At 37.3% G+C, this 25,412-nt stretch overlaps 1 protein-coding gene across 1 annotated transcript; it reads right to left on the bottom strand.

Annotated features, from left to right (window-relative positions):
- Positions 1-258: 258 nt before the first annotated feature.
- ppp2r1bb (protein phosphatase 2, regulatory subunit A, beta b) lies at positions 259-18,367 on the bottom strand. Its single transcript, XM_077208542.1, has 15 exons — positions 18,201-18,367; positions 17,438-17,528; positions 16,731-16,831; positions 16,370-16,602; positions 16,122-16,269; positions 15,265-15,420; positions 15,063-15,177; positions 14,896-14,966; positions 9,662-9,796; positions 8,432-8,605; positions 8,042-8,102; positions 1,751-1,905; positions 1,494-1,636; positions 1,323-1,414; positions 259-1,236 (listed from the first exon to the last, which is right to left on the bottom strand). The coding sequence occupies exons 1-15, from the start codon at positions 18,276-18,278 to the stop codon at positions 1,220-1,222; spliced, it is 1,770 nt and encodes a 589-aa protein (XP_077064657.1). The 5' UTR covers positions 18,279-18,367; the 3' UTR covers positions 259-1,219.
- Between the last annotated feature and the right edge of the window lie 7,045 nt (positions 18,368-25,412).

Genomic DNA, 25,412 nt, shown 5'->3' on the forward strand with positions numbered 1-25,412 from the left:
AAGTGCAGCCCCACCAGTTCCTGCCAAATTCAGTGACGGAAGCACGCAATCCAATGCGGTCGATAAGATCACTATTCAGGTAACTGTAGAAAACGGTTCATCAGGAGACCAAAAACCTGAATCCACATTAATATTTAAAATTATATAGAATGACAAACTCTTAGAGACAATATCTCACAGGTGTGACGCACACCCAGTTCCAGTTAGAATCATGCGACGATTAGTCTGTGAGTGCGTCAAAAGATGACAACAGCAAGATACGTGGTTCAAATGACTTTATTTAGTACTAAAGGTACACCAATATCCCAAACTAATTAAACAAAAACAGAGCTACAAGTTCTCATGATATTGACCATGAACGAAGGGTTTCCTCAGAATGCAGTAGGTAAAAGTTGTTTGGAGCAATGAATAGTTCATTTAAGTCTATAACCTTCCACGAGAGACAGTTTCTCCATGCCAGCTCAATGATTACATGACCAAATTAAAAAAAAAAAGATAAAAGAAAACTTACAAACTTATAAATTGTACTATAACTAGACATTTCATTGTCACAAAAGTTAGAGCAAAGTCTACAAGTCAATAAAGGGGGATATTCAGGACCAACATGGGCACAAACATGCAGGCAAAACTGTGTGAATTAAGTGAGTGATGTCGTTTAAGACGTGTATCCAGTGTTCGAGCACAACTGATTCAATTACATGGTCCCTAGATGGAAAAAGCTTGTGATAAAGGTGTGACCATTCTAACCATTCACCCTGCGCACGAAGACGACTCTGCAGTTAAACCGTGGGAGCACATGAGATTTTTTTCCCCTCTGGAGAGGGAACACATGTAAACAATGTGCTGTGCGCTAGCAAATCTACTAAAGCAAATAAACAGGCATTTTGCACCATCTGCTACAGGCAGGATGAGCTCCGGTCTAAGAAAAGCAAAAGGCATGCTGAAGCAGGCATGTACTGATTATGATACGAATGCACAGGAATGGCTCACGGGTGATGTTTGAGAAGATCTAAGCTCAAACTGTACAAGCATGCAGAACTGAGCTGCTCTAACAGTGTTTGAGAGGTAAAACTTAAACAAAAGTCCATCCTTTGAACATTCAATATCTTTGAGAGTAGACAAAGTAACAGACAATACTTAATCATTCAAAAAGAACAATAAATAGAATGCAACACGTTTTGTGTTGTCAGTTTTTCACTGGATGTGGAGAGGAAGTCAGTCAAGCCAATGCAAGAACTACGGAGAGAGAAAAAAAAAAAGGAGAATGAAAATGTTCTAAGTAAATGTATGCTTGAAGGTTAAAGAGATTAAGGGATATGTACCACTTAAAGCCTCCTGAGCAAAGTACTTCACATCCATATCTTGGTCCGTGGCTAGTTTCTCCAGGACTGGTTTGACCTCTGCCTGCAGAGCACTGTGGGATACATCATTGTTAGTATTGCTGTATGTTTGCTTATACCATGAGGCTATAGACAGATATTATTTAAACAAACCTGCTGTCCAGAACTGGTCCGATCTTCTGTAAGCACTTGGCTACATTAAAGCGCACATTGGCCACTTGGTCAGTGGACATCTTGAGGACTACAGGCAACATGTGCTTGGTAGTGATTTCCTGTCCACATGCCTCAGACAGAGCCTGACCAAAATAAGGAAAAAAAAGCTTTCAGTTAATCCCATCTTGCCACACCAGGTACTGATGAACTGACTACCAACTGGATGTGCACTTGGAGCAGGAACCATCCATGCTTACATTGATGCAGAAAAGAGTGGTCATCCTGTGCAGGTAGTTGGAATCAATGGCCATGCCAAGGACTTTGGGCACAATGGTGTTCTCAGCCCATTCTGCTCCAAACTTCTCCACCAGCTTCATTAGGTTGCAGGTGGCAGCCTCTCGAATGGCATACACTACAAAACACGGCAAAGATACTTCTGTTACTTCTGCGCGTGCATACTAAAATCGCCATTTAGACACTTTGCAATCACAAATATTTCAGTCCATGCTGCCAGATTTAGTCCACTGCCATGCAACCTTAAGACACACATTCCTCAGTGTCGTGAGCAAGTATTCACTTATCCATTAGACATTTACCCAAATAGTGACTTACCATTCACCTTACTATCACTATACCACAACTCTTATGTCTAGTTGGTATTTAAATCCAATATAAAATAGCATTAACAAACCATTTTACTTCCAAAATGTGACAAACAGAATAGAAAAAAAAAACAACAACAAATAAAATTACATGTAAAAATATATATATTTTAAAACAAATTAATAAATGTATTTAATTCAAATGGATCAATTAAAAATACATACATTAAATACATTTGTGTGATAAATGAATGAATAAATAAGACAAACACACATATACATACATATATACACACACATGCATATATATATATATATATATATATATATTTCACACACATACATAAAAAACACAAAAAAAACACATAAAAAAGGGACTTTTACAACTGTATATTGAATACATAGTGAAAACTTCATTTTTTTTTAACTAAGCAAGATTCACCAGTATCCCGTTAGCATTAATTTCACACAATAAAAGCAAGAACTTTTAAGAAATTAGAAGGAAAGTATGCGAAATTTCATGTACAACTTAAATCCCGATTTAAAATCGGGATTTAAAATCATTTATGGATTGTCCCTTTAAGGGTTGAAGACATCAATCTTTACTTTACCAGTCCAGTTTTTACCTGCTAAAGTACATCACACTGTTTATCCAACAGAGGTTAATCATTTCCCTAGTTTTTCTCCTTAAAAGAAGACTTGACATGAATTACATACTTCTGTAATATTTACTTAACCATTTTCAGCTTTCCCGCGTGTTTGATCAGATTTCTGGCATGAGATTTGGGCCTAAGTGGGGTTAAATCAACCCCAGTTTTGGCGCTCAGCATTACCTCCAACGATTACATTCCACCTGACTTCACGATAACTCCAATAGAGATCACAATCTAAGCCATTTTACCTTCATTCTGGGAAGAGAAAATATCTACAAACATCCTGTGAAATTGTGCATCACACAAATCTACTTAACATCAGATGGGCGGCTCTTTCAAATCAGTCTGACAATGACATAACCCCCTTTCTCAAAAGGCTGGGAATTTGCCTGAGACAATCCTATTTAGAGTTTAAATTCATGACAAATCCCCACCCATAGTCCCCACAGAGCTTATGAAAGAAAAAAGTCAGCCAAAATGTGATGAGCACTTTCATGAAGTAGGTCAAGCTTTAAAAAGGGGATTATAAAACACACACAAAATGAGACAATCCATTTGACACCGTGTACCTTCTGCATATGTGCCTGTATGTATTTGTCAGAAAGATGAGTTCATATTTACACATGACAGAACCGATAATAGCGCCGCTTCGGCTCTGAGCTCTTATGTAAGACGACAGCACTGGCCCAGCAGCACAGGATATACAAGAACATTCCAGTGATGTAACCCATCTGGCCCTTTGTCTACAACTGTGTCAGAGTGTAATTGTGCGTGTGTGTGTGTGCAGTCAAGTTCCTCATTGAAAATCACCATGCAAAACACCTCAACAGCTGGTTCTACTCAGCGCATGGTTCAGAGTAAGATCATAACCATTCTGACAACCATTAAATTGAAGATTTACTAAGAGGCTCATCAATCTGAAACATTCATTACCATTGACATGCCACTCAAAACAAGAGCAGCAGGCAGTTTAAAATTCGTATCTGTTAAAAAAAAAAGCTATGAAGCTGTATATTAGATATTGTGATTTTCAGCAACCATTACTGCAATCTTTAGGGTCACATATGCTGATTTAGTGCTTTTTTCAGAATTCTTCATAATTTTACAAAAGTTTCCAAAGTCTTCACGGTCACTTTTGATTAATTCAATGCACCTTTGTTGTATAAAATTCTTTCTGACCCCAAACCTTTGTAAGGTAGTGTATATGTAATGTGTAATTTTAATTAATACATGAAAAACAGAATCTCAATAACTTGCAGTCTATGATTAATGTATCTATAGACTACTTAATTGGACTAACAAGTGGATTCAGATCTTTTTAACTTTTCTACTTCAAAAATAAAAAAATAAAAATAAAAGAATAAATATAGCTATTAATTATAGCCAATTAACATTACAGTATAACTGAAAGCTATAATTTGTAACATTTAATAGGCTTTTAAAAACATTTAATTTAAGTAAACTTTAAATCGATCTTTACGTAAACCCATTGTAATAAAGGTCACATTTAACTGTGCTTTAAACATATCAAGGTTCAACGCTAAGAGGTTTTTTTTAAATTGGCCCAGTCAGACCAGTTCAGATTTTCCCCTGGTAAAATGCACAAAAAGGTTATTGTTTTTCAACCATGTACCATTGTAAACAGTGCTTTAATTTTTAGGTCTAACAGGTATAGGTACATCTGGGCAGTTAAAAAACAGTCTTTGCTGCATAAATTATGAATTGAATATAGATTAATCCTTATTAAAGCTACAAACGTGATTCAGTCAAGAGCAGTGAGTGATTTTCTCTGTCTTTTGTTCTTTGATTAACATTAAAAATCACAGACAGCAGTAGGTTTTTTAGGCTGCTATCACTTTAAGACTAGCACATGATCCAGATCTGATTCTTTACATTTATTCAACCCTTTCTTAACCAATTTAAGACCATGCTTACGAGGATACTTGCCAATAACGGGCATTTCAGCATAATTTTGTGCATTTTTGTCCATTCGAGAGCGAAAGAGATCTCACTGCCGTGCTGTCTGAAGCAGCATTCTGTGCACGCATTTCAAGCATTTGTTCACAGAGAGCCACTTCACAGACAGCGCAGCGCTAGTACAGATTTGAGTTCTTTTTTTTGCATCTTATCGTGCTTGAATTATTTAAAGGCACTTGAATGATGGCGTATAAAGTAAAGCCAGCCAAAGGATGCCAGGAAAAAAACGATGCTGCATTAATTACATCATTTTCAGTTTAACGCGTTAAAAATATTTAATTGCATGCGTTAACTCGTCAATTTTGACAGCACTAGTAAAGATATTGAGACTATTTTAAGCAAAATAGTTCACTCACTTGTAATGTGATAATTGCTCATTACTTTTGACCAATACTTGGCACTGAAAACAAATTGATCAGATGTGGTCAGTGTTGGGAGGCAATTACAAACAAAGTTTGGTGTCAATGTCAAATTCTATACAACCTGAGATGCAGTTTTGCATTCGGCAGTCAAATTCTTTGATGCGGTATACGAAAACGGTTTTGTCCACCAACATGAAATCCCCTACCTTTTTGCCAGCATGGTCTGAAGATGACCTGACTCGAATTTGGTGAAAACCAGACAAACGGTCTAAGAGTTTGAAAAATTATGTTTTTAAAGAAAAACAAAATGGCAGACAGGAAGTTCAACCGACTATGGAAAAATTGGCATCTATGTTCCCGGCATTACCGATGGAAACGATTAAAGCGGTGGAATAATGCCCCTTTTTACAATATGTAAAAAGTCTCTGCTGTACCCAGAGAGTGTTTGTTAAGTTTTAGCTAAAAACACCCCACAGAATTTTTTACAGGATGCAAATTGTCCCTTTTTGAGGTTCAGTAAAAATGCATCGTTTCGTGTGTCTCCCTTTAAATGCAAATGAGCTGCTACTGCCGGCACAGAGGGCGATGCTTCAAGAGCTTGTGTGTTAGCAGCTCCGATAACCTAAGGCAGACAAGCACTAAATTTTCAGAAACTGTCCTGCCTTTTATGCTTAACCCTCTGGGGACTAAGCTCTTTTTGGTCCGTTTTCTCTATTTTCACATTTGGGCTTATAAACTATATGTAATGGAGATGGAACACTATGTGTTTGGTATCTATGGATTCAGAAGACCCTAAGCTAACATGAGCACGCATGTAATATGTTTATAAAGGAAGTATGAGTGAAAATGTACAATAAACTAGAGAATTTCAAAAACAGAAATTCGATTATTGACATTTATTTCTGAAAATCACACAACAATAGTGAACAGTTTTTGAACGAAAAAAATATTTGTCAAGGCCTTTGCTTGACAGACATGTGTAATTGTTATATAAAATGTGTAAAGAACAATGAAAATTTTTACTTTATTTACAAATAGTCCCAGGCGTTTTTCTTAGGAATGCTTAGAATTTTCTAAGCAATGCTTTCTCCTCGTCACTCTCCAGTAATTGTTCCAGAGCTTGTTCCACCGTAAATAGTTTACTGCTAGCCATCATAAAAGTGCTAAAACAATAAATAATGCTATAATTGAATGTGTGTGTATATATATATATATATATATATTAATTGTTCTGTCTCTCTCTCATATCTCTGTGCGCTCTCGCTCCATAAAGCCTTGTTTATACTCGACGCGTCCGTTCGCTTTCTGTCGTCTCTGCCACTCAACACTGTTTGCGTAATAGTATATAGTACCACCCCTTGCAAGGCTACAGAGTCCTCCGATTTGCTAGAATACGTCATGGTAACCTTCCTCTGATTGGGTAAGAAAAATATTCCTCCATCGGCAATTTTTCCATTGGTTGTTGCTCGTGAATCTGCCAAACAACATTTCATTGGCCTTTGACGTATTGGTATTGCGCAACAAGGAAGAGTGTATACAAGCCGGGTAAGTTTGTTATCACTGTTTTCAGCGGAATCTGAGGAAGACGTCAAAAAAGACCGCAACTCTCTATCATTAATAGTTTTTAAGATAATTACACATTTGTAAAAGTATGACATTTTGAGCGGTACCGCCCAATCCGTCCCCAGAGGATTAAACTGGAGTCGGACAATGATGGAGAGACTCAAGAAGTGACGTAGAATGCAACAGGACGTTTCTGAATGGTTAGTTGATGAATTTATGTTGCTAATGTGGAGTTAACAATCTTCAATTAGCATATTCTGTCATGAGAATCTATAAATCACTTGTGTGGGAACTGTTGTAAGATGCCTACAAAATGACATGCTATTGCATTTGTATTAGGTACTGTATTGCATGTAAAAAGACGAATGCGACAGCTTGAGCAGACTCACAAATGTGCTCTACTACAACAACTCTTCCTCTTCTCAACATGGACTGCGTGTTCCCGGGGGTGGTGTTTGTGTAAATTTTAGGGTTAGTGATGTCACTAACCCGGCAGGAATGTCGTGTAGTCCCTACCAGCCGTATGTTGTAGTCCTTAAAAAACAATTTCTTTAAAAGCAAATATCTTCCTTTGCTTTGAACTTTGAGCATTGTAACTTTACAGATGTTGTTTATGCTCAAACAGTAACATTTCACACTAAGTAAAGTTAGAAAAGTGAAATCAGTCAACCACCCATTTAAGAACCCATTTCATTAGAATAGGAAAAATTCAATCAAAAGCTATACTTTTTTTTTTTACATTTCATTATAATTTTTGACCGTAAGGTGGTGCTTTCTCAAAACGGAGTACCTTCAGGGTAAAATAATTTTGTTTCTAGCCCTTATGGTTAAAAAGTTATTAGCATAAACATGAGTGCAACTAAGGACAGTTGGTGGCATTAGAGATTGAGTTAAAGACTCCAAAATCGCTGTGGTTAATGTTCAGAATGTCCTCTACCTATGTGCCAAATTTTATAACTTTCCCACAAGCTGTTTTACAGGTTGCCATAGACTTCAAGAGCAGAATAATAATAAAAAGAGACGCCCCTAATAAAGACAGACAGAAAGACACACATAGGTAAAAGAGAGAGAAGGGGGAAGAAAGCAAGATTGATGAACAGTGGGTAGGAGTTATAGAGTCTTATCAATCTCTTGAAATTGTCCAAGAGAGCAGAGCCGAGAAGTCTAGATACATGCATGTTTCTCTTTCTCCTTTTGGGGAAGGAGTAGGACAGAAGAGAGGCAGAGACAACTGCTTCACGTCCTGGTTGTGCTATCTTCAAATGTAAGCAAATGCATCTGCTTTCACTTATACAGTTTAAAGGTTTTGGTTCACTGTTGTCAATAACTCAATACATTTTACATCATTTTGAATCATCATACACTGGAAAAAGAGGACCCAGAAGACCTACCGTGATCAATGAGCCACGCCATGCACAGGGAATTCAACTTCTCATCGAAAAACTCCACTCCCTAGCAACAAAGTAGGAACACAGTTACATTCAATGCAGTTAAAAGGAATAATTAGCTGGGGGGGAAAAACTATTTCCAAATCAGTTTATTTGTACACTCCTTTTGGGAGATCTGCTAAACATTCACTTAAATTGTATGGAAAAGAGCTCGATAAAATATAAAAATTCTATTTTTTTTTTAAAGAATAAAGAACATTAACAGGTTTGAAACATGAGGGTCAGTAAATGACAGAATATTTATTTTTGAGTCCGAGGAAGAAAGCAGACTAGTCTTCAGTGCAGATCCATCCAATCAATCTCTAAGCAAATGCAAGAGTGGCGCAGACTCACCAGTTGGCCAGCAAGCAATGGCATGTACTCAATGATGGCCAGTCGAACCCTCCACTTGGCATCCTCAGCCAGCTCCACTATAGCTGGCAGAAGAGACTGAGAGAGCTGCCGGATCCCGATCACCTCATTCACACAGTCCAGATTAGAAATTATGTTCAGACGCACCTCAGGGCACTACAGGGAAATAGCACGCCACAACATATTTATGATTAAATCAATGAATGAAATAAATATATGAATCTTTAAATAATTAAACAATTAATCAATTAAATTAAATATTTTTTTAAATGAATCATTCGCTTAATGTTTAATTGGTTTAAATTCAATTATTTTAATTTGAATACATTTGTTTTTCAAGGAAGGATTAAACAATGCTAGTCTGGTAACAGAACGTCAACCAAAAAGTAAAAAAAAAAAAAAGAGAGATTTCCTTTACAATAACAGGGAAAGATGAATCAGGCACAATAAGGCCAGTAATAAGATTGGTGTATTAAACATGTCTTGAAAAAAGTAAACATAGGCAACATTCATTTCATGGCTATAAAGTCATCATAATTTCTTGTAATTATACGAGTAAAAGTCACATGTATGAATTTTACTAAAAAGGAATATTATATTTCCTTAAAAGGCTCCAGGAGGATGCCACACTCATGTGATGCATACATGCTGCCAAATATTTGATGACTTGCTTGAGCAAGTGCACTTTGGTGATGACTGACTAAAATCCAAACAACAAAGTTTGTTAGTCAAACAGAGCCGGATGGAGAAGCGGCCAATGGAAATACACTTCAGGACAGAATTCACAGAACCCAGCTCTTAACATTTTCAGATTGTGTGTTTGACAATCGAGAGGAGTCCAATAAAACAGAAGGGAACACAAACACAGGAGGAAAGCGTTTGGATGGGTTTTGGTTTTGGCATGGCCTAGCTGAAAGCTGAGGCCAAAGTTCAACTTCATTTAAAAACAGACTAAGAGTTTATTACTACAATTTAAAAGCTAATACGTCTCAGAGAGTGCTCATGGATGAGAGCCCAATAAAAGGAACATCAATCAAGGACTTTAGTGAAGATCATTTAGGAAACATCCCTTAAGCTCAACACAAGGTGACCTATCAGACCTGGAAAATTAACATCTGTTGGCTCTGCTCTAGAAAAATCAGAAGGAGCTTTGACCACAGGAGTAAGAGAGACAAATAAATGAGAGACTGGGCCGAGCTCCAGGTTGGTTACCTCGTCCTTCAGTTGAGCCAGGAACAGAGGCAACAGATGTTCTACAGTGTTGTCCTTGCCCAAGATGGTAGAGAGACCCATGATGACAGAAGCCAGGGCAGACTTCACATGCTGGTTTGTGTCAGACACCAGCTCCTGTTAAGGGAAGAGAACGAGGCTTGAGGGCTTTGAAATCAAGTTATACTTTTACAAGTAGCTGTAATCAGAGAGATGGTGATTGTAGGATGGGGTGAAAAAAATAAATATCAATGCACATTTCTCAATTCTGAATCAATCGACAGAAACTCCATATCAATCAAAAAATGTAATAATTATGTATACTTAACAGACAATTTGGCAATGAGTCAACCATACTACAAACCTACACGATTGATGAAAAAAATGCATCTAAAATTGTTTTAGAATCATACCATGGCTCCCTATACTGATTAATTTGGTGCTTAAACATTCCAACCCCATCACTGGAGTCTTTGAAGAAAGGCAGGACCAGGGTGGGATCTATTTGAGCCTGAAAACCTGGACATTTATTTGCTTGTAAAATGTTGCAGAGGGTCCAAAAACATGAATTATCTTTGATCTGATGATGTTTCAGTTAGTGGCTTGTATGGATAAGCTAATTGCCGATCACAATAGCTGACAAAGTAAGCAGAAAGCTGTTTGTATCTGTGAGGAAGAATCTGTTTGCACAAGCTTTTTAACAGACATCAAACATCAGGTCATGAGACTCTCAGGCCACTTAAGAGCAAAGTAAGCCTTGTGCAGCCCAAGCAAGCACACCGAAGGCTGTTTCACTGTTCTTTGTAGTCCAAATCAGAGAAAAAGGCTGGTCCTAAACTGACTGCTTAGTCTCAAATTCTATTTCCTTAAGACACTAATTACAATTGGAAATATAGCTGCAAGCAGCCATTACTGGGGCCAAGCGCAAAAAAAGATGATAAGACATGCCAACATGGCTGGGAGTGTCAGACCAACTGCAGCAAGGAGCAATTAAAGACATTCAAAGCTGAATTTAGGCAAAAGGGCGAAAATCACATATACACTAACTAAAAATATGATTTAATGGATTATCACTTTAGACTAATGGGTTGCGCAGTTACGAAATCGATGTAATGTGGTCAGAGTGAGGTGACAATGACACATACAAAGTTTGGTTTCAAAATGTCAAGGCATTGCAGAGATAAAGCCTGAATAGTAATTTTGGCAACATGCCTCAAATTTGATGCTGCGGTATACAAAAAGGGTTTTGTCCATAGTCACGAAATCCATAACTTTTAGTCGTCACGGTCTGGAGATGATACGATTTGATTTTGGTGAAAATTGGACAAACGGTCTAGGAGTTGGAAAAAGTAGGCATTGAAAGAAAATCAAGATGGCGGACAGGAAGTTTGGCTGACTATGGCAAAATTGGTATCTATGTTTGCGGCATAACCCAAGGAATCTATTAAGACCAGTGTCATTGCAATAGGTAAATTCATTCAAAAGTTATTAGCATTTTTGGAAATTTAATCATACATTTTGATCAAAAGGTGGTGCTGTCTCGAAATCTTATGAGTACCTTCAGGGCGTGCTGCTGATGGCACATACAGAGTTGCGTAATGTTAAACCAATGCATTTGTTAAGTATAGCATTTTAATCACAAAACTGTATTGAATTCAATGGCAATTTCACATTTTGTTCTATTATAGCACCAACAAGTGGCAAAATCCCACCATTTTTTTCATGCGTGCGAAACACAGCATGTAGCCTCAGGTCATGCTTGTGATGACATGTACCAAGTTTGGTCTGAATACGATAAAGCATTGCGGAGTTGCATTTTTATGACGGAAAATGACATCATAGGGTGCAATTGAATCGTCATGAGCTCAGGAATAGTAGGAAAAAATGTAGATGTAGAAAAATAAAGTTGGTTTCAACCCATTACGGTTCAAATTTTATTAGACTAAATATGAGTGAAAATTTGGACAGGTGGACTTTTTGCTATGCATTTGCTATGGTGACAGTTTGGACTGACCTCTATCAGTGGGCCAAATTTCACAACTTTCCCGCAAGCGGTTTTCCATAGACCGCTTCCATAGACACCAAGTCGGAAGAAGAAGAAACGGAATAATAATAATAATAATAGAGACTGGAACAGATACAATAGTATATCCCAAAAATTAAGGGCCAATCATTATTACACCATATGTGAAGTAGATGTGATCCATACAACCCACTCACTGAAAAATCACTATTTTCAAGAAACGGCTGAAGACGCATCTTTTTCGGCAACACTTGATCCATTATAACTAAAACTTTATCTTCTATAAGTAAAGCGTTAGATTAAACTGGGAAGGGTAATAGCACTTGCATATTGTTGTCCAATTGTTAGTTTAACTGCTTCTATTGTTGTTGTTGTAAGTTGCTTTGGATAAAAGCGTCTGCTAAATGAATAAATGTAAATGTGGCAGGTGAATCACTAAACTAAAACTCTGGACAACTGATTGATTAAATTCACAAATTGCCTGAACTACATCCTTACAAAATATACCATGGCAGCAATAGTTACTACAGTAAAATCTTGATATGGCATTAATATGGCATCTCCTTTAAAATGTTTAAGAAGCTTTGTTGTCATTTTGTTGTTTAACATTTTTTGGTAGGAGGATACCAGTTTCACACTATTTTTGGTAGAAAATAGTTAAACTGTACATTTTATCTAATATTTCAATTTAACCATGGCCTGTCTCAATACTCAATTTAAATAAAAATAAAGGAAATAAAAATAATAAAAACCTAATCCTAGCCTGATGCTACAGTAAACCTAGAGACAGACTGCTGACATGGGATCACTAATGGGTGTAACACCAACCCGTCGATCACGGTCGACAAGTCGATCTTGGAAGCAATTTTAAGTCGATTGCGAAGAGTTTTCAAAATCAGAGAAAAAAAACCAATATTTTTATTCATTATTATTTATTAATTTAAAATGTGTAGTAAATGGTGTCTAGGGGATGCGGAGGCGCGCACGGTTATAATGACGTAATTTTTGCCGCGCACACCTTCACGCTCATGTGTCGAGTATAAACAAGGCTTTACGCTTTAACCAGCTCAGCCACTTCACACTACGCTCACATCAAGCTCTTCAAGCTAACGATACGCAAGCTAACGAAACGATGGCTCACAGCCATCACATTGAATATATATGTGGGGAGAGAATCTCATCTGAGCCCCCAGAGAGAGGGAAATCTGTTGCTAGTTTGAAATCTGTTGCCTATATTGTTAAAAGGAGATCTGTGTTTTATGTTGTTGAAAAAGGGAAAGAGAATCAGTGCTGCACATCATTGTTTTAGGCCTGTAATTGATTGATTATTGAGGTAATGAGTAGTAGGTCTGTAATTTGTGTGAAACTATGTTTGAAGAATTGAAGGATGACTGTTTTCATAATATTTTGTATGCAAGTTGCACTTACCTGAGTATTTCCATTTTGAAGTGTTTGAAATATGTTTTAAAAGGGAAAGTGAAACGGTACATTATTGGCTTAGGCCTGTAATTGACTGATTATAGTGTTTATATATGAGTAATACGCCTGTGGAAATACTTAATGTTATATTACTCTTGAAAATGTTGAATTATATTTGACAGTTTGTATAGTTATATCCTATTTGTATATTTAAATAAATATTTTGCTAGTGACTAACAGGCAACAAAGAATGTCAAAGTAGAACTACTTTGTGGCCTTGTTTTTTCATAATTTTTTGCAAGTGGTAGATCTTGGTTTACATTTGGACTTGGGATGTGATCTTAGGCTTGAAAAGGTTGGTGACCACTGGTGTAACAGATAACAACAGTGACCCCTGCTGCCCATGACCTCAGAAAGGATGGACAGTTCAATGACAAACTCACCAGCTGATGATGACCTAAATAAATTAGTAAACTGATAATCTGTATAGATGTGGCATAAACCTTAGTCTGTATATATATTAGAGGTGTAACAGCTAGTATATTTTAAGATCAAATACTCAAACTACAAGCAACAGCACAAATAAATACAATAGAGAAAATATACAAATTAAAAAAATGGTGCTTATCAGGTTTAGGCCTCTAACAGTGGTTTTAGGGTACAGAAATTGAACAGAGTAATCAAAAGTAAAATAACCACAATCTTCACTGTTTAAATGAAATGAGGATTAATCATTATTAAAGTTAGAAAAGCTATTCAGTCAAGAGCAATAAGTGATTCTTGACTTTTGTTGTTTTATTAACATTAAAAACACAGACAGCAGGAATATTAGGCTGCTGTCACTTTAAGACAATGCACAGATTCAAAATACTGACACACATGCGTTGTCTGTCTTGACTGTTTACATTCATTTAGACATAACCTACTATGTTTGCAAGGATACTAGACGGCATTGTTGACAATTTTTGTGTGAATTTGTCCATTCAGACCGGCGCAAGACTTGAAAGAGAACTCAATATTTGAGCGCTGTCTACACATCTTTGCAGCTTTGAGTTTATGCAGTTTTCTACACATCTTGAGTTTGAATGTTTAAATTGGAAAGACTTAAATGAGTTTAGTTTAAACACAAAAAGCAACGTGTGCCGTTTAGGTCCCACCTGCGCTCGCGCACTATCAACACCAGGGTGATGACAGGTGCATGACATATGGTCATATTAAAGCATACAGCACTTGTATTGAACAAAGTTTACAAAGAGTGACGTTTGTCCAGGTTTTTTTTTTTTTTTAAACCATCGCTGTTGTAATGTATTGGGAACCCAGGATACACATCCATCAACAGAAACATACATTAGTCTGTTTTACACAATGTTATTTTCAACAAACCATATTATAGAAGTGTCTTCAGATTTAAGATGAACCGCGGTACAAGTGCGTGCCAAACCGTGGGTGAAGAATGGTTCAGTTTTTTACCGATAACAGTTACACACCTAGTATGCATGCATGTTTGAAGTAAGAGCTACTTTACAGCAATTATTTTGTCATGAATTAAAAAAATCCAACACTTGTTTACGGCAAAGATGTAAACACCCCCAAAATAACACAAAAACAACCAGACCTACTGCAAGATCTCTTGCAGAGACAACCTGGACACCTTCCCAGATATGATTTCACATTATCAAAAAACAAGCTTGAGTTTTCTAAGTACCCCCTCCTGAGAACTTGGCCAGCACCGTGCAGCATAACTGTTCAGCCACACGCAATTTCATAAACAAGTGGGCGAGATTAAAATGTGTACCTTGACGCATGGCAGAATATGAGTCATGATGATGGTCTCCCTGCTGTCTTCAGGCAAATTTTCACAGAATACTGTAGAGATAAACAGGCCATGAAATAATGTTGTTTTTGTGTGGCTGTTTTCATAGAGAAATCAAGCTTTGGGAAGTTGGCAGAGGGACACCTCACCTTTCACCTTGTTGGCAGAAGCAGCCCGGACCTCTGCCTCGCAGTCTTTCAACAAGTTCTGGAAGGCCGGGACCAGATCATTCTTGGTGATCTCTGGGCCAACTGCTTTTTGCAACTTCACACAAACAGAAAAACATCCACTTAGTCTAAGTCTCAGAGGAAATGTGGATAACGGCCAAACATGCGTTTCATAAGTACCCACTTCTGAGAATTTGTCTGCTACCATGTAGCGCACCCTCCAGGACTTGTCCTCAGCTGCCTGACGTAAAGTGGGCATGACCAGAGCCTCCAAGTCATCCTGTGGCAGGAGAGTGGCAATGCTGACACCAGCTTCTACCGCCAAAAGACGCACAGAGTCCTGCAGAGAAAAGTAAACGTCTGGGTTAATGACATAAGAATACTCCTCCCACAGGAAGGAGAAAAAAAAAACAATCTTTTAAAAATCTTGTTTAAAACATATGTGCCAAGTTCTTGGAATTGTAATCTTCATATTCATGTTGGTTTTGAAGAATGCATATACCATTAGGAAAAGTTTTGATTTAATGACTCTAAAACTGTCATGTGTGGTATAAACCAAGTAAAAAATTAACAACATGTTTATAGCATGGCGAGTAACAGTAGAGTCAGTGTGCACGGCTTATCGGTGTAAGAGACTCAACGAATGCCTTCATTGAAAGCGTGAATACTGTGTGAGGAACAAAATGAACGTTTATGGAGTTTCAGTGACATTACTACATTAAAGTACTATATGTTGAATATAATGTATAATAATGCAATGGGGAAATATTTCTGGTACTGATAATAAAATATATTGTTATACATATATATTATAAACACACACATGACCACAATTACATAAATAAATTGAATAAATATATTATACAAATAAAAATATAAAAATATTATTCATTATTAAATAATTATGTATAGTTTAAGTATCATTGAATCACATTTTTAAAAAAATTAATAGATCTGAAGAAAAAAAGCTAGCATCATGCCACTGACCAACCAATAGCCCCAATAAACAGTCTTTCTGTAAGCAAATGTGTACCAGCGTACCTGCTCATCAGATGCTAGTGCTGTAAAGAGAGGAATGATGTCACTCTTAACATAGTCCAGCTCCAGAACCTTTGCAAACTCGCCTAGCTTAGAGGCGGCGGCACGACGCACCATGGGAGTGTCGTCCGAGCAAAGTGTGCGGAAGTGCCTGTGAAGACAACCATATCAATAAATACTGAACATGACCACAGTGATCAAGGTGATGTTGAAAGAGTATGTCATGAAAACAAGGAATAATTTGAACTTACTGACGGATTTCCGCTTTAACAGTACTGGACACACGAGGGTAGCAGACGCTAAACAGCCCGCACGCAGACGTTCGGGAGGTGAACCAGTCGCCGCTGGCCAAACGCTTCATAAGTGGCACAAAATGCACCTCTAGGTCTACGGGGGAATGTTCCTGAGAGATCTTTCGCAGAGACTCCACGGCCTTGTCTCGCACAACCGTTTCCTCCACTGTGGCCAAACTCTCCAGAGGAGGCTGAGGAGGAAAATTACAGGATGAAAACATGCAGTATGGTGCGTCTCCACACAAGATAACCCATAGCTAAAATCTCATCTGGTCATTATCTAATTATTTAACCGATTCATTTCCCTCTTATCACTTACCAAGAGACAGTGCACAAACTCTGGACCTCCAACAAGTACAGTGAAGCTCCCGAGCTGCTCAGCCAAGGCAAGAAGAACTTCATCCTCATCATATATGGTGTCTACAGAAGAAGGGATGTCAGTTAGCTAATTGACATTTTGGCAAGTAATACTTACCAAAAGCAAGTGAAACTGATGTCAAGATCTTTGACAGAACATCAAAGGGTAAATAAACAACAGTACGTAGTACAATCCTGGAATTTCCTTCGGGACACATAAAGTATCAATCACTTTTTTTTTTTAAAGTTATTTTTGATTTTCTTATTTTTGATTTTCTCTTCCTGTGCATTTCTTTTTTTATGCAAGATTAGTTTAATAAAAAAAAAACCCAATTAATATAACAAAAGCTTGCTTGTTAACCAAAATAAATATAAAATGAAGAATTTCCATTTTAAATAAATAATCATACAGTTATAGTGAACAATTCATTCATGCACTGAATTATATAAAATTAACTAGTAATATAATGAAAATGTTATATCTTGATCTGGTGAAACAACAGACTCAGGTCTGGTGATGCATTTAGTACTCAGTTCATTTCAAATACTTTTGAATCCCAATCTCTTTCTTACATCCACATCTGCCTCCATCCAATCAAGAATTTTTTTTTTTCGATAAACCATTTCACAAAACAAAAGCAAATGCAGATGGATGGATTGAATTCTTACCAGTGAGGAAGGGCAGTAGTTCAGTCCGTGTTCTCTCCACACCCAGTGCCAGAGCAATAGTGGACAACTTCTTAATACTGTTCAACCGCAACTGAGGATGTGCACAGAATTACATTAATAGTCACACAAAAAAAAGATGGAACCCTGCCTTACATTATGTTTCATTGCTTTAAGCATAGAGATCTAGGTCAGTGGCTCTAATTCATAGTACTGGGGGAGAGTTGAGGTCCACAACACTATTTTGGATGACTCCACACACATCATTCAAGGCTTCAAGACCTGCCTTGGGTGTCAGCTAAGGGGGACATATAGAAGATATATGTCTGTCGGTTCAGTATTTAGAACCATTGTCTGGATCATGCCAAACAATAGACTGTAAAAAAAAATTGGTGTCAAACTCGTATCCTAGTGTACACCTTTTAACAGGCCGCCAAAAACGCAAGTATGCAACCCACTAACGCTACGTTTTAAAAGAGCCGGTCAATTTCATGATTATTTTTATGACGGCCAACTTCTATCCACACACAGATTTCATTCTGTCTCATTCAATTAGCGCACTTTCTGCACAAAAACAAAATACTACAAGACAAGGAGGAAACAATAAGGAAAAGAAAAAGCGAGATATTTTGTAAATGATTCGCTGTATGAGAAACTCGGTTAGCGTAACGTTAATGCTAGAGTATGCTGATAAAGCGCGATATATATATATATATATATAAATATGAATCAAACATAAATGTTCTTAGACTAATGTCTAAATTACCTGAACATCTTCATTCCTCAGTTCATCGATTAAAACCGCGATGGGATAAAGCGAATCGTCTCCGTCTGCTCCTGCCATTTTAGACTTGGATGATGATCACCTCAGACTCAGAAAAGCTTCCGCTCTAAACAAAGGCTGATGGGAAAACACCCAACAAATTTAAAGTCCAGTTACAGAGTGAGAACGAATTATAACCACATATGCATAGGCCTACATAAAAATAAAAATAAAAACTCTAAAATAAAAATAAAAATAATAAAACCGTTTATATTGGTTGTAATAAAATAAATAATATTTATTCATATATATTTAAAGTCAGAGGCAAATTAATCTTGGGTTCCTTCTGGATTTTCCAATGTTTTTTTAGGAAGGCAATTTTGGATTTATGAGTAACATAACATGGAGCTGATTTACAACATGAATTTCAGATAGTCATACTTCAAAGGTAAATTCGGAAATCAATGTGTAGGCCTACTTTAAAACCCTTATTAATAAATTGGTAAGGACGACAACGTTCATCTGATTCCCGAAGCACATAAAATTAAATCCATGTGGTAGTTGTTCTCTTTTGTAGAAACTTGTAAGCAACTAAATAGGCCTACCATAGACTGTATAAAAAGGGGGGGAAAGAAATGCACACCATCTTTGAAATTCCGTGCATGAGTCAAATGTACTATTGTAGTATTTTTAGAATAGCCTACTTTTATAGTGAAGTTGAGTAAAGAATGTGACAGAATGTTTATTTCTCAGTGAATTACTACAAATTTACAAGAAATTGATTGAAAGGTTTCAAGGTTATTGTTAAATGGTGCCAGCGAATCTAAGGGGGAAACACATTATTGTTGATTTAATATTTTCCAAAACATAAACATATTGGAGTTATTTATTTATACAAAAATAAATTCTGGAATTCTTTATTTTGACAAAGCTTTATTATTTCCATTCAGTCCAATGATATTAAAACAGATATATTATTACATATCCACATTCTGGGCAATCTACATTCTGTTTGGTTCGGTATATGACCCTAAAGAACATGCAGAGGGGGGCTGTCAGCTGTTAATAATCAAGTAGCTGGAGGCCACTCCGAATGACGTCAAGCATTCCTCACTCACATCGGGCTCTCTAAGATCCAGCCCTGCCTCTGATCGCCTGTATACTCTTTCCTCAGATGCCTCCCTCATATTTTCCACTCTGAGCTTATTAATGTTAGAACATGATTCCCGTATACTCTCTCCTCAAAGGTCCAGGCCCCTCCAGGTGTGTGCAGACCACCCTTGGCTCTTGCTGTTTATATAAAATCAGGCTAAGCTCTTTCATGTACTCCACGCTTTTTAGGAAGCACCAGGAAGAAAGAGATTCAGCCTGCACCCCCTATACCCTCATCTCAGGGATAAACATGATCTATACTTAAGCCTGTGTGCATAGGGTCGGGGCCTGTTCCATATACCTTTATGAGAAAACCAGAATATAACTTTATACTACAGGGGAGCAGGATAATGAAACTGTTTTGTTTTTTGCAAATTTATTCAGAAAATGTTTAGCTATACCTTGGACTAACATTTCATTTAAAAAATAATAATAATAAATTGGTACTGGGCCCCTTGAAGTTTAGCAAAGGACCTGTATTGTGCATTAAACTATTGCTGATATTATATTTAATGAGCAGCATTACATTTACGCCTACATGACAATCTGTTAATGTATTTCCTTTTTTACTTCTCTCTATGTATATGAGGATACATCAGTGCCTTGGCTAAGCTGCATTTGCATAAATTACTTCACCATGTCTGATTAGATGTTATACTTGTACTGTTGCTTCAAAAGTATAGTCATTACCTGGAAAAGAACATTTGTTCTTTGAATTAATCTCCGTTTGCTGTCTTGTTCCCTGATGTATTGTTCCAAAAGTACATGGGAGAATCCATTCCTAACATGCAATTTTACAGTTCAATTTTCACAGCTAAGATTTCATTTAGTGTATGGGAAATTACCACATATATACACTGATGACCTTGAAAATAAAAAGATTGCTAAAAACACAGTAAATTTGCCAAATTGGCATAAACATATTAACTGCAAGCAGATGAACCTATCCTGGTGGGTATGATGTCAGCAGTTAATTGGATGAATGTTCATCCAGTGGAAATACATTTAGCCTCACACCTCAACCACAGCCATCACTGTTCGCTCAACTAGACCGACCACCAACTTAGAATGAATGACTCATGCCTGAAGATGTGGGCTGGTGACAGGTTACAATTTAGAGTGAATGGTGCTAGTGATCACCATTCAAATAGCACACGGATGTAGGCACGGTGAGGGAAAACAAAGCAAAGGAAGAGATCGGTGGCTCAGGGTCACATATAAAGAAGGACAGATTCAGGCAAGAGGATGCTTGATTTGCCATATGGTCCGTTTGTGAAATGAACAAAACATTTGGAGTCAGTGGGAAAAAATTATGTACTGTCCTTATTCAAAATAACCTTTGCTGTTGCAACCCTTCTTCATTGTAGACCAAATCCTGAGCATTCAGCTCCAAAAAACAGATTTGGGGTTTTTTTTTAATGAAAGTAAATTTATCCCACTATACAATTTTGGGAACTGACTGTTTACATAAATAAAGAAGAGAGTTCCCTTAACCATTCTGTAATTTTGCAACTTTTTCCAAAAAAAAAAAAAACAATTTTAGGATGAGATTTTGGAAATTTTAACAGTATTTTACTGTAATGTGTACAACAGGTATAATGTAAGCAAAGGATTATGTAAAAATTTATGGTCACTAAAGTAATTATTTCACAGTGGTGAACTTGACCGCAAAAAAATGACCAATGGCAAGAGAGATTTCTTTTCTTTTTTCTTTTTTTACTGTTTGGTGGAAGTGGCGGTTAAAGGACACAACAAGAAATTGTGTAGCCTACCGGTAACTCACCAAGGTTAGTATATTATTTCTATTTTATGTAAAACAACAATCGTTTTAAATGTTTTCATTTGTAATGTTAACAGCAAAGTAGTAAGATTCACTACTCATTTTTACGCCGGAAGACAATTTTCAAGAATGCAACAGCTAGTTGAAACTTGTTAATAGGAATTTAAGAGCAACAAATATTATTAAGCAAATATGTTGTCTAAAGGCCCGTTCGATATAGTTCTAAAAAAGAGTTCACACCACACCTACAACGATAACGGCACAGAGAAACGATATTGTCGGAATCACTTTAAGAACGATTTTATTCCGCTGATGAATGATAAAAAAACATTGACAGCCATTCAGAAGCCATCCTGCTGTAAGAAGCTTGACCATTTAGACAAGCATGGACATAGAATAAACAGAACGAACAGAATCGTCAGCTGATGCGGACAGATATATTAATATAGTTATTGTTCTTGGTGTGAATGGGCCTTTAATCCATATTTGGCCTTTCAACAGCACTAAAAAAAAATATTTAAAATGGTCTGTTTAAAAAAAGACACGGTTACACATTAAATTCAATGTACAATGTACAATTTTTGGTTAACCAGAAAATTTTTTTCTGTGGAAATAAAATAATGTTCCACTAGTGGTAACACAGGCCATTCTGCAACTATTTTGCAACTTAATAACAGGATTTTTGCTTTGCAAAAGATGAGCACAAGATTGCAAGTTGTTGATAAACTGAAGATCAACAAAAGCAAATAAATGATGTTGTCTTGTTAGTTTTCAAGAGTACTGAAGCAAAAATGCCACTTCTCCTCAGTGACGTGCTGATAACCGAAAATGCAGAACCTTCCAGCGCAAAGCACTTTTCAATCATCCATCAGATACCTCCCCCTCATATTTGCACAGCTTATAAAAGTGCGTTGCTATGTTTGACGTGAGAAGATTTGAGGAGAGACCAGAAACGGAGCAGCTGCTGCCACAGACCAATTAGCTGAGGCTCGTTCTACTCTTCTGAATCAATTAGGCAGGCAGACTATGGGCTGAGCTGACACTCGCTGACGTCAAACCTGCATCCCATAAGGCTGTGCAGGCGGAGGTGTGATAGCAGGGATGTGAAAGTGAGGGAGGGCAGGGGTTCACTGCTCAAATCAAACCTTCTTGAACGCTCTGAAAGCTGTTTTCCCCCCTGGATCATACATCCACTTCCTCCTCCTTTTTCTGAGTATGGCAAAGATTTGCACGGATGTCACGGCGTGAGGCCTATGAGAACAAAGGCGAAGAAGAAGCATGGTGCTGATGGTGTTTTTTGGGCCTGAATGTGCCCTGGATTACTTTGAACTGTCTAAACACAAGGGACTGCTTGCTCAAAAACCTTTTATGTTATGAAACAACACATCAGAGTGTGATCCTTGAGGCAAAGGTCATGCAAATGCTGTTATGAAACTTATGCTGTAATGAGGTTATCGGTTTGGTCCAATTTTTACTGTAGACTTTCATTACATTTAAAACATTTATATTAGTCAGCCGTAACAAGTGTAAGACTGGAAAACTGGAAGAGAGGGCTACTCTCTGAGAAAAAAAGGAAATTAACATTTGAATTCTCTTGCTATATTACCATCCCCATTCGAGACACGATCAAACTTGAGTTGATCACCTCCCAATTTACACATCATTCCGTTCACCCTTCATTACCTACCTGAATTCACCCAAAATATCTATATGGTTTCATATAAACAATTATCATACAGTATTATACATGTTTGGTATAATTTGAAATGTCTCAGTGCGACTGGTACAAAGGTCTCATTCCCACAGAAGTAAACCAAAAAATTAATAAGGTGTGGAGAGTTTAGAGATATCTTGTTAACTGCTGTGGGTGTGCCCCCATGTAAATCAACTTCTGTCCCTAGTAAGTCTGTCTGGGACGGTGATTAATGCAAATTCCCAATGTGAACTCATGTTTACATTTGAAAAGATGTTTCTGCCTTGGTCTGAGTATAGGGAGATGCTGAAGAAGGTTTGTGGTGATTTGTAACTTAAATTAGCCCGTGATGTGAAGTGTTTGCAGGCACTCTGCATCATGTATTTTATAATGTTAGGTTCGCATCTTCTCTCTTTATTCCAGAGCATTTGATGTTTTGTTATATGATCTTTGAACTGATTATGAAATTGGCATGATGCATTTAACAGACACAATAAATTGTTACATGTAATTTTATTCCGACTGTTTTCCCAAGTAGATTAAAGTTAAGTTTTGCGTCAGAATAGTGACGACTAATATTTGGCACTAATTCAAGTGTACTTGGTTTTGCAAAGACAAGAAGTGAATTTCCGTTTAGGGCAGCAAAAGTGCTGCTTGACCAACCTAAATCTGGGTATGTCTTACCTCTGTTTTAATGTAATGTTACTTAAGAAAAGTGCTCGTGGGAAACCATGGCATGGCCAATCCAAAGCTATTATAAGAGAAGTAAGGTTGGTTGACTTATATCTGTAGTAGTGGCCATACCTCTACTGAAGTAAATGTTAAGCTAAATGTGTATGCAATTCAAGTGTATGCAATTCCATTGGGGCAAAGTATCTTTGAACGTGCCAAAAACCAGTCAGAACTCCTTAGCAATCCCCTAGCAACATCCACCCAGAACACTGCAGCAACTGCATAACAACATGGTAAAAACAGTCAGAACACCTTAGTAACCACCCAGAAATCCCAAGCAACTGGATAGCAACATAAAAAATAAAAAATAAACCACTTAGAACACTTTAACAACCACATAGAAAAACCCTGGCAAAAACCCAAAATAACAGTTTTTCTTCTTCTTCAGAATTACGTTAGTTACTATAATCAAATTTGAAGAAATTATATGAAGCAGCTTCTAACTGATGTCAGGGTCAAGTTATAATGTTTAATGCTCAATATTTATCCACATCTAATGATGAATACTTGAGGACACTTGAGTGAGTGCTCTTTTTCTAGTTTTGCTAGATAAATGCCCCACATTTTGAGTATTTCAAAATATTATCATTATAGAATGCTTCATTTGAGCGCTTGTCCACATAATATGCACATCCTCAGCAGAGATGTTGGTGTAGCCTCAGTAGTGTCAAGAGAATCCAAATCCTTTACGTCAGGTTGCCATGGCAACAGGAGCAGATTGACCCATGATTCACTTGGTGGCTAATTGAAGTAAAGTCTGTGAGAGGGTCAGCCTGGATGCAAAACTGATTTGGAGAGCAATCCAGGAAATGGCGTGTGTTCAGGGCACTGGCTGCTGGAGCTGTCGATTAACCTTGAAAGGTTCTCAGCAGAGGGGCATGTTAATGAGCACCATGGGGTCCACCATGCTTAAACCACGTCATTTGACTTCACCTTGAGATATATTCGCTAAAATTGTGGTATTTTAAAAAGTATAATAAGGGTCTGAATGGGTTTTCTATGCTAAACTAGCTAGCTGCATTCACTACTGCACTTCATAAAGCCTACTTATGACCATCTTGATACTAATAGTATTAGGCAAGGCAAGTTTATTTATATAGCACATTTCATAGACTGGTAATTCAAAGTGCTTTACATAGAAGGAATTAAAGTAATACAAAAATGACATGGTGAGAATTAAAAATAACATAAAATATATTAAAACAGTTTAGAAAAAGAATACAAAAATCAAATACAGTGCAATCAGTCGGACATAGCACAGTAAGTTAATAAGTATTAAATTGCGGTTACATTACATACCGTTGTTTGGCAAATTTCTTGGGGAAAATCCCTTTAAAATCCATTAAATGTGTGGTCTGGTCACAGTAGTCGAAATTTTGCGAGCAAAAGATGTTCCCTACCGAGTAGGGAATGAGTATAGTGTAAGTTAGCTTACGCTATGGGAAAACTCCTTTTCTCTAGAATATTGAAGCCAAATTTTTGAAACGCAGTGCAGCTGCACAGCAGACACATAGCTGAGCGTCTAGCGTGCTCATTGGCTGTGCTATGGCAACTGCACAAACCTAAGGCGAGTCGGCTAAAATTTGCAAACCAATCAGGTCGCTTTGCGCCAGAGCGCATCAGAGCCCGCCAGTATGGGCGTGGCTTATATCTATATAAGCCCCCATTTTCACCATAGAATTCAGGTTACATCGACTGAAGAGATCCCCTGATCGAAGCACAGTAGCATGGCGGGTTACGCAATACTCGTTCCCTACTTCGTTCCCGAGGTTACGTTAGTAACCGAGACGTTCCCTTTGGAGAGGTCTCTTTTATTGCGTAAGTTAGCTTACGCTATGGGAACTCTTTTCAAAATGCT

This window comes from Siphateles boraxobius, unplaced genomic scaffold, assembly GCF_051911475.1.
Source record: "Siphateles boraxobius isolate OS27281-9 unplaced genomic scaffold, OSU_SipBor_1 6, whole genome shotgun sequence".
In the NCBI taxonomy this organism is placed as follows: Eukaryota; Metazoa; Chordata; class Actinopteri; order Cypriniformes; family Leuciscidae; genus Siphateles; species Siphateles boraxobius.